Source organism: Camelina sativa, chromosome 11 (assembly GCF_030686135.1).
Source record: "Camelina sativa cultivar CO46 ecotype springtype chromosome 11, ASM3068613v1".
NCBI classification, from domain to species: Eukaryota; Viridiplantae; Streptophyta; class Magnoliopsida; order Brassicales; family Brassicaceae; genus Camelina; species Camelina sativa.
Genome location: NC_141890.1, coordinates 42,058,073 through 42,074,174, shown reverse-complemented (window position 1 = coordinate 42,074,174; position 16,102 = coordinate 42,058,073). Strand labels below are relative to the sequence as shown.

At 36.6% G+C, this 16,102-nt stretch overlaps 1 protein-coding gene and 1 pseudogene across 2 annotated transcripts; both read left to right on the top strand.

The window, feature by feature from the left end:
• Window positions 1-594: 594 nt before the first annotated feature.
• LOC147935277 (uncharacterized) lies at window positions 595-3,601 on the top strand. Its single transcript, XM_087472936.1, has 3 exons — window positions 595-606; window positions 704-3,424; window positions 3,509-3,601. Exons 1-3 carry the CDS (start codon window positions 595-597, stop codon window positions 3,599-3,601), a joined length of 2,826 nt encoding a protein of 941 aa, XP_087329062.1.
• A 5,085-nt stretch (window positions 3,602-8,686) lies between these two features.
• Window positions 8,687-10,701, top strand: LOC147935276 (alkane hydroxylase MAH1 pseudogene; annotated as a pseudogene). The gene has a single exon (XR_015570667.1). The product of XR_015570667.1 is annotated as an alkane hydroxylase MAH1 pseudogene (transcript).
• The last annotated feature ends 5,401 nt before the right edge of the window (window positions 10,702-16,102 follow it).

Sequence of the window (16,102 nt, the reverse complement as noted above, 5' to 3'; positions counted from 1 at the left end):
ATATTAAAAGACGAACAGAACGTGAACCTCAAAACTCGAAAATTTGAATTTGAATAGACCTCACCTCACCCGGGTAATCAAATGCCAGACCTACGTAAAATGAAAACATTTGATTTATTTTCATTTATATATAATGAAAACATAGGTCTGGTTAACATTTGTGAAAACATAGGTCTGGTTAATCTACAAAAAAAAAAAATGAAAACATAAATGAAAATAAATTAGTTTCTATTTACGTTAAAATTTGTGATTTCATGTTGCCAAAATATTTTACGATATTAATTAATGATATATATAAAAAATAACGTTGACATATATAGTTTCTTTTTGGGATAATAGCATCTAGACCCACTTTGGTGTTCTTCCATGAAAACCCACTTTCAAAACTCCCTATATTTTGTCAAGTTTATTATGTGTTCATGTCCCTTTTACATTTCTGTCTTCTTACCAATAGAAGGTAAAACTTACCTTATTTTATGTTGCTTTATTCCCCACCGTTGGATTGTTTCCTGCTTATTAGATTAGAAGATGGAAGATTGTTTGTGCATAAGAAACATAAGTTGAATGTAGGTTTTTTGTCCCCGTGAACGAGATATGACTGCGCAGGTAGGGTTTTTAAGGTTTTGTGGATAGGTTCGTATAAATTCAACTTTGTATGTCGTTCGTGGATGACTGTGAAATTAAGTTGTGATTTTAATTGCAGGGTGAAGATCTTCGTTGCATTGTGGTAATATCCGGTTGGTGGAGGTGTTCTGAGGACGATGTTTGGGTTTTCACAGTTGACAATAAACTTTTGTCGCGTGTTGTTCCATTGTCTGCCACCACAACGTTAGGAGAGTTAGAAGTTTCGGTTGTTGGGGAATTCGGTTTGGTGGAGAAGAAGGCAAATCTGAGTTATCGCATCCCAACGTATATGGAATTGACGACGGGGGTGAGGACGCCTCCGGTGGTTGTGACAACGAATTTAGGTCTTGAGTATTATATTGAGATGCTTAGGCAGAACCGTGGGTTGAATTTGTTTGTAACATTTGAGGAGGTTAAGAAGAGAGGAATGAACGACAATGCTGAGGATTCGTATTGGAGAGAGGAAAGTCGCAAAAAACGTAGTTCGGTGTCTTCTGGTAAACTTAGTAATAGCGGTAGTGAAGAAGGGTTTTTAGGAGAAGCATTAACAGTAGGTTCGAAGACAATTGTTTTTGAGACAACCCAGGTGGATGAAGAATATATGGCTGAGTTGGCAGAAATTGAGGGGAAGATGAAGAGCAGTAATGGTGAACAAGTTGGAATTGGTCGTGGCTTGACAAGAACACAATTATGTTGTGTGGAAGAATGTGTGGGAATGGAGGATAGTTTTGAAGATGTAGAGGAGGAAGAAGATTCTGTAGTAACAGATCTAGTTGTGACCCCAAGAAGCTATGATAAAGAGTTTTGGGAGAACTTCATTGGCGATCAGTTTGGTCGGGTGAGCGTGGTGGAGGTTATGTGTAACACAAACTCCTGTTTTGACCATACTGTGCTAGTTAAGGGAGCTGTTCCTTTAAAAGAGGAGAGTAAAGTGAGGACAAGTGGTGGGTTGGAACAGGTCGGAAATGTTGATGGTGACTATGTTGATATAACCACTTGGTCAAACGATCGTGGACAGGTCCCTGGTCCTGCAGTGGACGGTCGCAAGCTAGAAGATATAGATGACGAGGAGTTTGATATTCCTCCTTTGTTTGACGACACAGAGTATGTTAGGGAAGAAATACCGGATCTGGAGTTTGAGGATGATGGGAAAGGTATCTATAAGGGTAAGGTGTTTGCAAACAAAGAGGATTGCCAGATAACTTTAGCTATATACGCCATCAAGAACATGTTTCACTTTACGCAGACGATGACCAAGAAAGAGTCGTTTGTAGTTAGTTGTTCTGGGGATAGGTGTGACTGGAGGGTACTAGGTTGTGAAATGAAGGAATCAAGCTACTATGTGATCAGAAAAGCTAATCTAGAACACACATGCCCAATAGAGACGAGGAACAAGTACTTAAAGAAAGTGACCTCTAGGGTGATTGCAGCCGTGTACAAAGCGAAGTACATTGATCCTACTAAAGGACCGGCTCCTTTGGATCTCCAGCAGATGGTATTAGAAAAATTAAGGGTGGATGCGTCGTACAGCAAATGTTGGAGGGCGAAGAAGAAGGCTTTGGAGGGAATATTTGGTTCTGATGATGAATCTTACGAGGATCTTCCTTGTTTTCTCCATGTTCAAAAAGAAGTGAATCCTGGTACTGTAACCGATATTAAAACTGAAATGGTTGAAGATGGCAGAGAAAAGTTTCTGTATATGTTTTTGGCTTTTGGTGCTTCCATAGAAGGTTTTAAGAAGCTAAGGCGTGTGATTGTTGTGGATGGGACTCATCTGAATGAGAAGTATAATGGAGTTCTTTTGACAGCAAGTGGACAAGATGCTAATTTCCAGGTTTTTCCGCTTGCTTTTGCTGTTGTGGACAGTGAGAACGACGACGCTTGGACGTGGTTTTTTGAGAAATTAGAACAAATCATTGCAGATAGTAAAAGCTTGACCATAATTTCAGATAAGTGCAGCTCAATATACATAGCGAAGAAGAGGGTGTTCCCTTTGTCACATCATGGATCTTGCATAGTACATTTAGCCAGGAATGTTAATTCGAAGTTTCATAGTAAAGGACTTGCAAAACTTGTGACAAATGCAGCGTTTGCCTATAAGGTAACTGATTACCAAGATGTTTATAGACAAATCAAAGCCAAAAACGCCAACTGTGCCGCTTATCTGGATAAAATTGGAGCAGCTTATTGGAGTAGGGCTTATTTCCAAGGGAAGCGTTACAATTTGATGACCTCCAACATTGCAGAGTCTCTGAACAATGTGTTAGGAAAGGGGAGAGGCTGTCATATTGTTGAACTACTCGAGTACATTCGTGCGATGTTAAGTAGGTGGTTTAGTGCGAGACGCAAGAAAGCTGGGAAGCATAGAGGGTTGACTACGCCGGAGGTTGATAAACAAATGCAGAAGAACATGGTTGGTGTTTCTGGTAGCAAAGTTGGCAGTTTATCTAGTTGGAGTTATGAAGTGGTGGGTTTACTTAACGGAAAGCACCATGTTTTGCTTGATATAAAGCAGTGTTCTTGTAAGCAGTACGATGGGCTGAAAATACCATGCGGGCATGCATTGCTAGCAGCTGATACGCAAGACATCCCATATGGGACTTTGGTGGGTGACTGTTACAAGACAGAAACATGGAGAGGGACTTACGAAGGGGTAATTAATCCTGAAGCGAGTGACGCTGATATTCCTGTTGAAATCAAGAACCGTGTTTTATACCCTCCTAAGGCTCGACGACCAGCTGGCCGTCCAAAAGAGAGTAGGATTCCTTCTGTTGGAGAGTTTCATGTAAGTGGACACAATGTGTGTAGACGTTTGTTATGTTTCGTGGTAGTGTACACAGCATTATCGTAACCGTTTAATTATGATGTGTTATGTTGTTTGCAGAAAAATGGGGTCATGAAAACTAAAGTGAATCGTTGTGGTAGGTGCAAAATAACGGGACACAATCGAACAAGTTGTACGAACCCGTTGCCATAATGATGATTGTAGACAGTTGGATGGTAGTGTCGGAGAACACATATTTTGGGTTTCTTTGCGTGAAGGTAACCGGTTTAGAAGCGGATAGTATTCAACTAGGTGTGTCCTGATTTGCTGGTTTTTGTGGATGTAATTGGGAACATTATTGCTTACATTGCTACTTACAAATTAACTAGGTATCCAGTACTGCTTGTTTTTGTGGATATGGTTATTTTTGGTTGGTTTAATAGTTAACGACTATTGGAAACCATGCTACTGAAATGTAGTCGAGATGAACGGTTTTGTTTGTTGAAATCTATTGAAATGTAATCGAGTTGAAAGGTTAGTATCCACGTGGTTGGTTTGTTATGGTTTGATGTTGAACTGAAAGTAATAGTATATTTGGGTAGTTGAACTGATAGTATAATTGTGAGTTCTATCCACAAAATGTAATCCATATGGATATCGATTCCAACGATGTTGTATCCACGTACTCGTCATCCACTGGTACACTAATGTGTGGACATCTGTGTTGTATATACAAAAATCCAATAAACTAGTATAATATATATATACTTAAACACGTGGATATCAATTAGTCTAATATTTTATACCAGTAATTGACCACGTGGATGGTTTGTTGAGGATGAGTTGAGTAGGGTTCGAACAAGTTGTACGAACCCGTTGCCATAATGATGACTGTAGACAGTTGGATGGATGGTAGTGTCGGAGAACACATATTTTGGGTTTCTTGGCGTGAAGGTAACCGGTTTAGGAGCGGATAGTATTCAATTGGGTGTGTCCTGATTTGCTGGTTTTTGTGGATGTAATTGGGAACACTATTGCTTACATTGCTACTTACAAATTAACTAGGTATCCACTACTGCTTGTTTTTGTGGATATGGTTATTTTTGGTTGGTTTAATAGTTAACGACTATTGGAAACCACGCTACTGAAATGTAGTCGAGATGAACGGTTTTGTTTGTTGAATTCTATTGAAATGTAATCGAGTTGAAAGGTTAGTATCCACGTGGTTGGTTTGTTATGGTTTGATGTTGAACTGAAAGTAATAGTATATTTGGGTAGTTGAACTGATAGTATAATTGTGAGTTCTATCCACAAAATGTAATCCATATGGATATCGATTCCAACGATGTTGTATTCACGTACTCGTCATCCACTTGTACACTAATGTGTGGACATCTGTGTTGTATATACAAAAATCCAATAAACTAGTATAATATATATACTTGAACACGTGGATATCAATTAGTCTAATATTTTCTACCAATAATTGACCACGTGGATGGTTTGTTGAGGATGAGTTGAGTAGGGGAGTTTATATCATGTGGATAGATATGTTTCTGTGTGGTTAATATCATGTGGATAGATATGTTTCCTTTGTCTATAAACCTACTCACCTAAATCCTATTGTTAATTGTCATTTTAAAATAATATCATCCCATTATCCATGTGGATAATTTGGAATAGACAGAAGTTAGCTTTATAAGGAGCACGAATAAAATACGGCATAGGATGTGTAGGAAGTTACGTGTTTGGGCATGATTTCAAAGATTTTTTCATGAGGGATGCTAAATCTTTGTCGACTATGAGTAGAAGATCAGGCAGATGGGACGGTGAACGTTGAGGTATCCGCATAACAACCGAGAGAAGAGCCTCTTCTGGTCCCAAGAGAACACCCTTTTGTGTAGGTCTGGGTGGCGAAGAATCACTGACATCAACAAGGTCTGTGGGCGTAGCATTTCTCTGTGAGGTGAAATAAATCTCATTTTCAGCAAACTATTAGCAGCAAAATATTAGGCAAGTAGAGAAGGATGCAATACCTCTGTGTCTTCGCTGTCAGATTCGTTGCTCTGTAGGGGGGACTCACACCCAGAATCCTAATGAAGGAAGTTGGGAAATTTTAATATGAGGTAAAATAGAGAAAGTGAACTAAATGTTTTGGAAGTAAGATTTGTATGCGGTACCTCAACGGCACAACTCTGTCAATGTCAACATTGGTGTCCTGCAAGAAAAAAAGTATCGAAATGATGTTGCATATCCATGTGGATATGTAAAAGTATGTTCAGATGTCAGTTATCCAAAAAGAGGTGTCCATGTGGATAGGATAAAAATGATAGGAAAATATCGAAAATGCTTACCTCAATACCACATATGGCTAACGTTAGGGGAGTGGCTTCCAACACATTATCAGCGTCAATTTTCTGCGTCAAGCTCATCAAGTGTTTAAGTAGTCAGATATACTTGATTATAGAGACTTACTCGGGAAGTATATTAATTTGGTGAATAAATACCTCAATATCGTCTGAGGGTGTACCGTCAAGGACTGGGCTAGGAGCAGTAAATTGAGGATTGACATTGGAGTTCCCTATAAATTCCTGTAACAAGCTGGTGTAATGTTGTAGGGGTTGTGGAGATACATGATCAGCGGGGTTAACTTGGTTTTGATCAATATGTGTCGCAGCCTATATATTGAAAAATGTATCCACATGGACAGTGTAAGTTTTGCAAAATGAGGTAAATGTTGAAGAAGGAAAGATAAGGGATATGTACTGATTGGTCATCGAAGGGAATAGGTTTGGTGACAGTGTCATATACCGGGGATTGCTGTTTTCCAAAAAGTAGTTTAGGTAACAAAAAGGAAGATAGTCGAAGTTTCATAGAAAAGGTAAAAGTATGTCTAACCTTAGTCTCGGTGCCATAAATGGGGTTGACGCAAGAGTCCAGACATCTTGAAACCTCCTGAATCACATCTTTCATAGCGGACGGGCTGTTTCGAACAGAATGTTCCTGTATAAATTGATTAAGATGAATAAAGATGCAGACAAAGTAGCTCCCAGATGATTGAAAACAACTACATATCGTACACCCAAACGGATGGACATATTGTTCCCAGTCGTGTTGGTTAAGAAGGATATCATCAGGAGACGTGACTGCTTTGCTAGGAGATTGTTGAGGAGTTGGGGGTGGCGTCCGGACCGTCACAATCTCTGCAGCATTTTTTGGACAGGTAAACTCATCGCCTGAGACGAATGCTGGCCTCGTAATGGTGCGCCTTAGTGGTAGTCTTAACCGCCTACGGAATCGAAGGGTGTTAATCTGAGCCTGTAGTTTCTTGTTCTCAGATTCTAACTTTTTAAACTTACTATCTGCCGCATCCCTAATAGAATTAAGTTCTTTCTCTACTGCAGCTTTGAAATCAGCGAAAACGTTATCGTCAGTATTGGAGAAGATAATACGGGGCCTCTTAGAACTCGAGCATTTGGACTTGGGAGAAGGGTGATTGACACGAAGTTTGGCAGAAATCTCTTTCCGCCTAGGAATAATGTGCTTCCTATGAAGCCCTTTGCCCTTCTTATCTGGTAAATTTATTAAAGGCAAAGAACAATCACCCCCTGTCCATTCCTTTTTGATGAAGATATGTCCTGCCTGAATGAGACTTTCCATATAAGCAATCCTTTTTTTCTTTAATCTCATCGTCCCACTCTCCCCAACCAGATTCAACAATCCCTTCTTGTTGGACAGCTTCCAAAAACGGAGAAACTAATAGCTGCGGTTGTGATAGACAAAATGTCATAATGTGTGTATCCACGTGGATAATGTAATGCAAAGATTAATAATGTGTACATAATACAACTTACATCTGGATAATGCTAAACACATATGACGTCTGTGAGAGGTAGATTATTCTTTGGTAGGCCAACTGAAGACCATTCCAGGAAAGTGTGGCTGTCACCAACACCTTGAACCTTGTCTCGTAATCCAGAAATGTTACGATATGCGAGCAGCTAAAGCGCAAGAGGGAAGCCATGCAAACGGAAGGACTTCTGTTGTAACTTCTCGGTGAAACTCTTCAAGGGGTCCGTTGGATGAAGAACCTTGCCCTGCCGTTTAAGTCTTTTAGCCACTGGTTTGGATTGCGGTTTGAGATCAGGTCTCATAGTGGAAATAGTCTTCAAGAAGGATTCTCTGCCCCAAGGAAATGTTAGGAACGAGTCGATGTCTTCAAGCATCTCAACATACTTCCAAGTTGGTCTATGCGTTTGTCTGGAGGCAATGAGTACACCATCGACTATGAGAAGCAACGCAAGCCGAAGCTTCCGATCCAAATCCCTTATAGTAGGGTCTTTAAAAATAGTGGACACATCACCTAGGGCCGCCTTACGATCTTCCCTAATAAACTTGTCCCAGTAACATTCATCATCAGAGTCGAGAGCAGGGTCGTCTTCGGGGTCGTAATCTTCCGGAAATTCGTCACATTGAAGGCCAATTACAACACCAAATTCAACTAAAGAAAACCTCAAAGGGTATCCACCAAATACAGTCCACAGCTCGTACTTTTTTTTGGACAAACCTGCCTACAAATCAGAGCGTGGAGTAATTTGCAAGAGATAGGAGACTCACCAATACGAAGCCTGAATAGAGAACCCAGACTTGAGCTAAGAATCGTATCGAATTGGGGAGTGCCTTTGAGGACATTGTAAACTGTCTTCAGGAAATCAGATCGTGAGTAAACATTCAACCTAGCGTCGGGAAAACGGCCAGTTGCGAACAGACGACGAGGGAGCCGATCATCCCACTCTGCAGATTTTTCTCCATAAGTATCACCAACAGTTGTAGATGACGGTTCGTCGGCCGAACATTTGGCTATGCGACGACGGGTCTCTGCCATCTGCGAAGGCGGTTCACGGCGGCAAGTTAAAGGGAAAACTTTCTCAAATGGAGGTAATGGGACAAACGGGAGGAGTGGTAGGATTCAAGGGATTCGAAATTGGTGAAATGCAAAATTAGGGTTGAAGAGAATTGGGGATCTAGAGTTTGGGGGATTTGGGATTTTGTGTTTTTACGATTGTTAAAAATAAATGTACTGAACAGATAAAAAATGACATCGGTAAGTTAATTTGGGTGGAAGAAAGTTTTGAGGGGTAAATTGTAATTTTACAGAAAGAAAGTAGGGAGAAAGTATATAGATAGTATAAAGTGGGTGTGGGTGTTATTTCTTTATGAGAAAGTGGGTGTAGATGCCAAATTCCCATTCTTTTTTAGTTCACAAGTAAACGCAAAAGAAATGCAGAAATTAGCGTAGTTACTTGTTAGGGCCATAAATCTCTGACCGAACTGTCAGGTGATCATAAATGCCAATGATATTGTATTTAACTATATATTGAACCATCTTGCTTTGTAATTTGTATATAAACCTCTTCTGTACTTAAAATAACACTGCTTGTCTTTCTGAATCGACCTCCTTCTATTATGCCTTCAATTAGCGTGATTGGAGTGTCCATAGCCATCATTTACTTTCTCATCCTCCATCGCTTCCTCTTCAAGAAACCTCTTTACAGGTTCATCATAATTAGCTGGCCAGTGTTGGGGATGATACCAGGTCTTTTGTTTGTGCTCCACCGTGTCTTTGACTTCGCCGTGGAGGTTCTTGAAAACAGTGGGTTAACTTTTCCATTCAAGGGACCGTGGTTCGCTGGAATGGATATGCTGGTCACAGTTGATCCGGCTAACATTCACTACCTATTAAATTCAAGCTTCTCAAATTTCGCTAGAGGTTCCGACTTTAGAGAAGTCTTTGACGCCTTTGAAGATTCGTTACTCACAAAGGACTCGGACGCATGGAAGAATCTGAGGAAAGCTTCTCAGGTCATGATCAACCATCAAGGATATCAAAGATTGTCAATAAGTACCACGAGAAGTAAACTCAAGGACGGCCTTGTTCCATTTTTTAACCATATCGCAGAGGAAGGCACGACTGTGGACTTGCAAGATGTGTTCTGGAGGTTTGCGTACGATACAACTATCGTTACGGTAACTGGGTGTGATGATCCTAGATCTCTCTCCATTGAAATGCCAGAGATTGAGTCTGCTACAGCTCTCAACAATATAGGAGAAGGAGTTATATATAGGCATGCTAAACCTAGATTCTTGTGGAAGCTACAAAACTGGATCGGAGTTGGGATAGAGAAGAAGATGACAGAAGCTGGTGTCGTTTTCGATCGAGTGTGTGCGGAATACATATCAACCAATAGAGAAGAGATAAAAAGATCACAAGGGATTAATCATGACCATCTTGATGGAGAGAGTGAAGATCTTTTGACATCGCACATGAAGCTTGATCCAACCAAGTACCAACTCATGAATCCTATCAATGATAAATTCCTTAGAGACACTATCGTAGGTTTTTTACTTGCTGGGAGAGATACCATTGCCTCTGCTCTCACTTGGTTCTTCTGGATTTTGTCCGAAAACCCTAGAGTGGTGACTAAGATTCGCCAAGAGATTGATGACACAATTCTACCAAGAGGTAGTAGTGGCCAAGAAAGGCCGTCTTATGATCCAATCGAGTACTTGGACAAGTTAGTGTATTTACATGCTGCATTGTGTGAGACTATGAGGCTTAACCCACCAGTTCCGATCGAGCGTATGTCTCCCGTTAAATCAGATGTGCTTCCAAGTGGCCATAAAGTCGAAGCAAACTCGAAGATTTTGATCTTCATTTATGCGTTGGGTAAGATGAGAGCCATATGGGGTGAGGATGCATTAGAATTCAAGCCAGAGAGATGGATTTCAAAGACCGGAGCGTTGAGACATATACCTTCCTTCAAGTTCTTAGCATTCAATGGCGGCCCGAGAAGTTGTCTAGGTAAACATATAGCTATGATTCAAATGAAGATTGTGGTGGTGGAGATATTACAAAACTATGACATTAATGTTGCTAATGGGCAGAAGATTCAACCAGAGAATCATATGATTCTTAGAATGAAGCAGGGACTTAAGGTTACAATTAACAAGAGATGTTAAGAAGATGCTCATCTTTAAATCAGATCTTGAAATTATTGAAATAACTAAGTTTATTAGAAGTTCTATTTTTTTTTAAACCATAGCCTAAGAGTACTAATAACTAGTAGTCACTCCCTACTACGCACAAGTTAAGTTTACATTGTTTTTGCATTTTTTTTTTTGTGATTTTGAAGATTATTTGTTAAGGGTTTTACTTAGTTATGATTATTTATGATTTAAAAATTCCTATAGTTTTATTTGCTTATTTAGTAATGATTATTTTGTAATTTTTAATATATACTGACCATTTTTTGTATGTTGGTTTTTTTTGTTTGGTGTTACCCGAGTTTCCCTTTTAAATATAGTATTAAAAATGGATATCTTCTAGTGAGTTATAAATTATATCGAAGAACTCAACTCATACCATCATGCATAACAATCTATAATAGTTTTGACTTGTTCTACTATTCAGTGTCGTGCCCAGATTTATCGGGACTTAAGACGAATTTACAGTAGAGGTTATTTTAATATATTTTTAAAAATAAATAAATATTAAAATTCAAAATTATAATAAAATAAACATTAAAAACTTAAAATTATATAATTTTTTAAAAAAAAAAAAAAACAAAAAATCTAAAAAACTAAAACATAATCGCTCTTCCTTCTATTTCAATAAACTCTTTCACCAATTTCTCATAATCTTTCTTGTTTCTGTTTCACGATCTTACTCGATTCATTCACAATTTAGGGTATTATTTTCCTTTTTCTATATTTTTTAAACATATATATATATATATATATATATATACAAAAGAAGTTGTGCATAGGTTGTTTAGGAAATAATAAGACTCCCAAAACCATAATGATACACTATATTTTCCAGAATTGAGGATTCAAAAAAACAAAAAAAAAACTATATATTTTCGGGGCCTGAGGCAAATGCCTTTTTTCTTACGCACATGCACGACCCTGCTTCTATTGAATAAGTTATTTTATCAAATTTTGATGCTTTATTTATAACAAAATATATTAAAGATTAGAATAATTGTGTTTCTACAAATTGGGGAAGTTTGTAATACATTCACGGTGGAATTTGTGATTATATAGTAGAGTGTTTATGGTTTTCCCCTCTTTAAATCTTCAAGACATATTGAGCATTCACCATCTTCTTCTTATATCGCTTTCATTTGGACTATTTCAAGGTCTCCTATTATCATTTTGACATCTACAAAAATAGGAATGAAGACAATTTTTAGATAATAGAAATTAGAAAATTTTCTCTTATTTTAAATTAAACATATATATCATATCTTATCAGTATATATCATACAAACCAGTCAAGCCTCTTTTTTTTGTAGGTCGAACTTTTTATACACATAGTAGCATATGATGCATGATATGCTCAAATTAAACCCTAGAGCTATTCTCTCAAATTAAGAGATTATTGTAATACTTAGGGGTCAAATTCCACAAGGACTCTAGATCACACAATAAATTATAGAGTTTTGTTATTACGCTAAACAAGTTGATTTAAATTATAGAGTTTTGTTATTACGCAAAATATTAAATAAAAGCTGTGAAAATTCAAGGGATTAAAAAACTAGGTTTAGGGAATTTCTGAGGAAATTACAGAATATTAAATCAAATAAATTAATAGGGTTCAAGTAATTAAAAATCAGATCTAGAACTCAAACTCTTTTGTAAAATAAATCAGTTCTCACTGCAAATATTATCTCAATTTAAAACTAGAAAATCCAAAAATCTTTGCAAAATTCTAGGTTAAAAATCAGCTTTAAGAACAGGTTTAGATTGTTCACAAAATTACTAAATCAAATCTATTTGCAAAAAGTAATTTTGCTCATCAATGGTTTTATCAGAAAAATTAATTAGATTCTCATATCAATTTATTTTCATTGGTTATTAATTCTAGATTGCCAATGATCAAAGGTCAATTAGAATCTAATGTGTACTCCACCATGATCTAATGGTATCGTTGTAACACTTCATGGTCGAATCCACAGAGACCAAGCGATGCACTATGAAATTATATAGATAGAATATAGCTAAGGCAAAGAGAAAGTTTGTGTTTCAAGTAACCGATTAAAAACAGAAAATAAATAAGGGTTTTGAAATCAATGAAAAATATTGGGCGTAGGGAATCAGTTAGGGGATACAACCACAAATTTAGATGATAGATTGGGAAAGCATTAGACACTGTTCTTGAACTCAACTCTCAATTATAAAGCTAACCTACTTCCGCAGCATTAGCTAACTATGCAAAGAAATAACTAGACCCTAAACTTCCGCTTGAATCTAGCTAAACAAGCAAGCATTAAAGTTCAAGTTTGATCTGTTCACAAGGTGCCTCAACTTCAACTTCCGTTGGCTAAGGCCCACCTTGCTCACCTATGTTTCTTTCAAGTAACTCAACAACACTTTCGGTGCCACGATGAATTTAACCTAAGATCTTAATCTAGGTGATCAGTCTAGTTCAAGCATTAAGAACAACAATAGATGAAGAACAATAAGATCAATTCCAAATCTAACAACCTAAATTTAGAGAATCATAAACCCCTTTTTGAAACCCGAAACCCAATAGTGAAACTACTCAGACATGGAAACAAAAGAACAGCAAATCAAAGATGAAGAAACCATAATTGAATTGCAAAGAGAAAATAAAAGAGGGTTCAGAATTCTTCTCCAAAGGGTTAGAGAGGATTAGAGATCTTCTCCCAAAGCTTACAAGTACTCAAAAGCTGCGTAGAATAAAAGTTGTCTTTCTAGAGGTCGAGCCTCGTGCTTAAATAGTAAAATAAAACCCTAAAAGTCGGTTTAAAACGAAAAAGGAAAAGTTGCTACGGGTTCGGGACTGGTCCATTCGAATGTGGATCAGCCGATCCAGGATGCTTTTCTGTGTTTGCTCCATCTGCTTGCTAGTGCGATCAGTCTTCACCAAATTTGCCCCAAATGCTTGTTTTCATCCCCAAAACACTCAATTTCCTTCCAAAGTAACCTAGAACCTGTACAAGCTCACAAAAGACTAAAAAGACTCTATAAACACACATTGACTCAATAAAAGACTCAAAACAAACCTAAAAATTATGGTTGAAACCTATAAAATACAGACACATCAGCCATTCAAGGACTAATATGAAAAACAACCAAAGATGAAGATCATAGAAGATAATGAACCCTAAAAATAATCCATAAAAACTCTGTGAAAAACCTTGAACCTAATAAGCAAACTACTCAGACATGTTTAATGAAGAATAAGACATCTTTTCTGAATAATAAGCAATATATATTAAAAAGTAAGAAAGTAGTTTAGGAATACTTCTCTCTGCCAAGGAGTTCAGATCTCTCTCCCAAAAGCCCTCTAAATCTCTCAAAAAGCTAAAGCTGCTAGAATAAAACTTAAGAGTTTCTAAAACCTAAAAAAATACTATATATATATGTCTTAAAACACGTCAGGGACTAGTCTTGCAATTATGGAGAACTTCGGGTAATTTTGTAAAACTTCCAAAACTTGGCTCTCTCGTCGGTTAAACTGGGTGTCGATCGACACCATCTCTCTGAATCGAATCCAAGTTGATTTCCTCCGTTTAAATGTTCCAAATGATCCAAATTGCTCCACTTTGCTCCATCCATGCTAAAATCCTAGAAAACTTGTAAAGACTCAAAAACATCATAGAAAACAAATCAAAAGACTCAAAAAGACTCCTTATATCATGGTTAAAAACCATAAAAACCATGATATATCAATGCATACAAACTTAAATATTTAGGTCTTTTTTAACCTACAAAAATGATATAAGAAATAAGTTAAGATAATGTTAGTTAAATACAAAAATTATATGAGATTTGATATATGAGGGTTAGTAAGATGTGTGTCTTCCTATTTATAATAAAAATTGTAGTTAAGAGCATATGGCATATTCATTGTCATAGGAGTCATATAAAGTATGTGAAAGAGTTACAAATAGACATAGAAATATATATTTTTAAATGAAGAGAGTGTCAAATGACAATTTCTTAGAGTTTGCCGGATAAAAATATTAATTTATTATTAGATGATATAATATAGTAAGATTTCCTCCAAACTCTTACTCTAAGAATCTGACACTTGACATCTCTTCGTATGACATGTGTCATTTATTTTAAACTTAATCAAATCATTATCTATTTTAATTCGATTTAATTAAAACATTATACATTAAAATTCTTTTCAAATCAAGTAAACAATTACTTATTTTCCTCATAATTAACTGTAGTATTATATGTGAAAATGCATTCTTTATTTTATTTGCATTAAACTAAAATATAACATAAAATAGATATATAATTAAGTAATTTAAAATATATTTTATATTCTCATTGCTTTTTTATAAATGTGATTTTTTTTTAAATTGTTTTTACTACATTCTAAGATAAATATGTTTTACAACTTGCCTTTAACCATTTGATTTTCAAACTAAGACAACCATTTGTTTTTCAATTACTTCAAAGATGCATGAATAGCACAATCCTGCTGCCAATTTGACATTGACCATTTTCGAATAATTCTATGATGAATTCAACTACAAAATGATATATAATGGCTCTAGATTCCTAATGGCTGCATCTGTCTCTGATTGAAGAATGAATGAAGGAAATGTCAAACATTTTTTGTTTTTGTTTTATGGACCTATAGTTAATTAGATTCAAACTATAGATGAGTTTAGTTAATTAAGTCCAAACAACAAATAATTATAGGTATCACATAGATAGCAGGTCAAGTGTCATCTTCTTAGCAAAAATTGAGAAAAACCTTCTCGTATAAGATGGCAGAAATTAAAGTGTGATCTACCTTAATATCTAGATTCCTATGGTTTCTATTGTATTCCCTTTCGTATTATACCGGAGCGTACGTAAGCACACATAATGATGACACATATTTAAAGAATATATATAACACGTTTAATGCATGCTTACTACATTTATTATTCAACATGCAGTCTACTCGACAAAGTCTTAAATCGATTAGGAGGAGTTAGGTCGTCCCACGCGACAAACTATGAATTCTATTCAATTTATCATTGTGCTTATTCATTCATTTTAAGTTGGGCAGCGGGTCAGAATCACCAAATTAATTATGCAGGACAGCTACGGTCGCCATGGACGTTTGCTATCAAAATTCATGGGATTCATGACTCAAAAGGAGAGGCCATGGACGTTTCAACGTATTACATGACTATAGACACGACCAATTATAAACATTTGAAGCTTAGTAACGAAAAATTCATCAGAGACGACACTATATTTTGGGTCTTTTGTTAAACATATGCATGTAAGAGTCTAAGGAGTTACACACATCCATTAAAGCTCATACTCATCTTGGTTCCCTCCAAAAATCTGGCGGGTCTGATCCGTTAACAAGCCATAGTATTGGCTAATGGCTAAATATAAGGGTTAAGATTATACTAGACTAGACTGGATTAGCTTAAATGCTTAATGCAACATCACTGACAATAACTATCGATGATGTACTTACAAATGATCTTCTACATTTGGAAACGCCACAAAAGAATAAAATAAAAAAAAAATAAAAAAAAACAAAAAAAAAAAACACACACACACACGCACAAGCTCAAGGATTAGGATCTTGTTTAGATATGATTAGAAAGTTACACAGTTATATTCAGAAATCTATGTCTATGCTAAGACTATGCATGCATA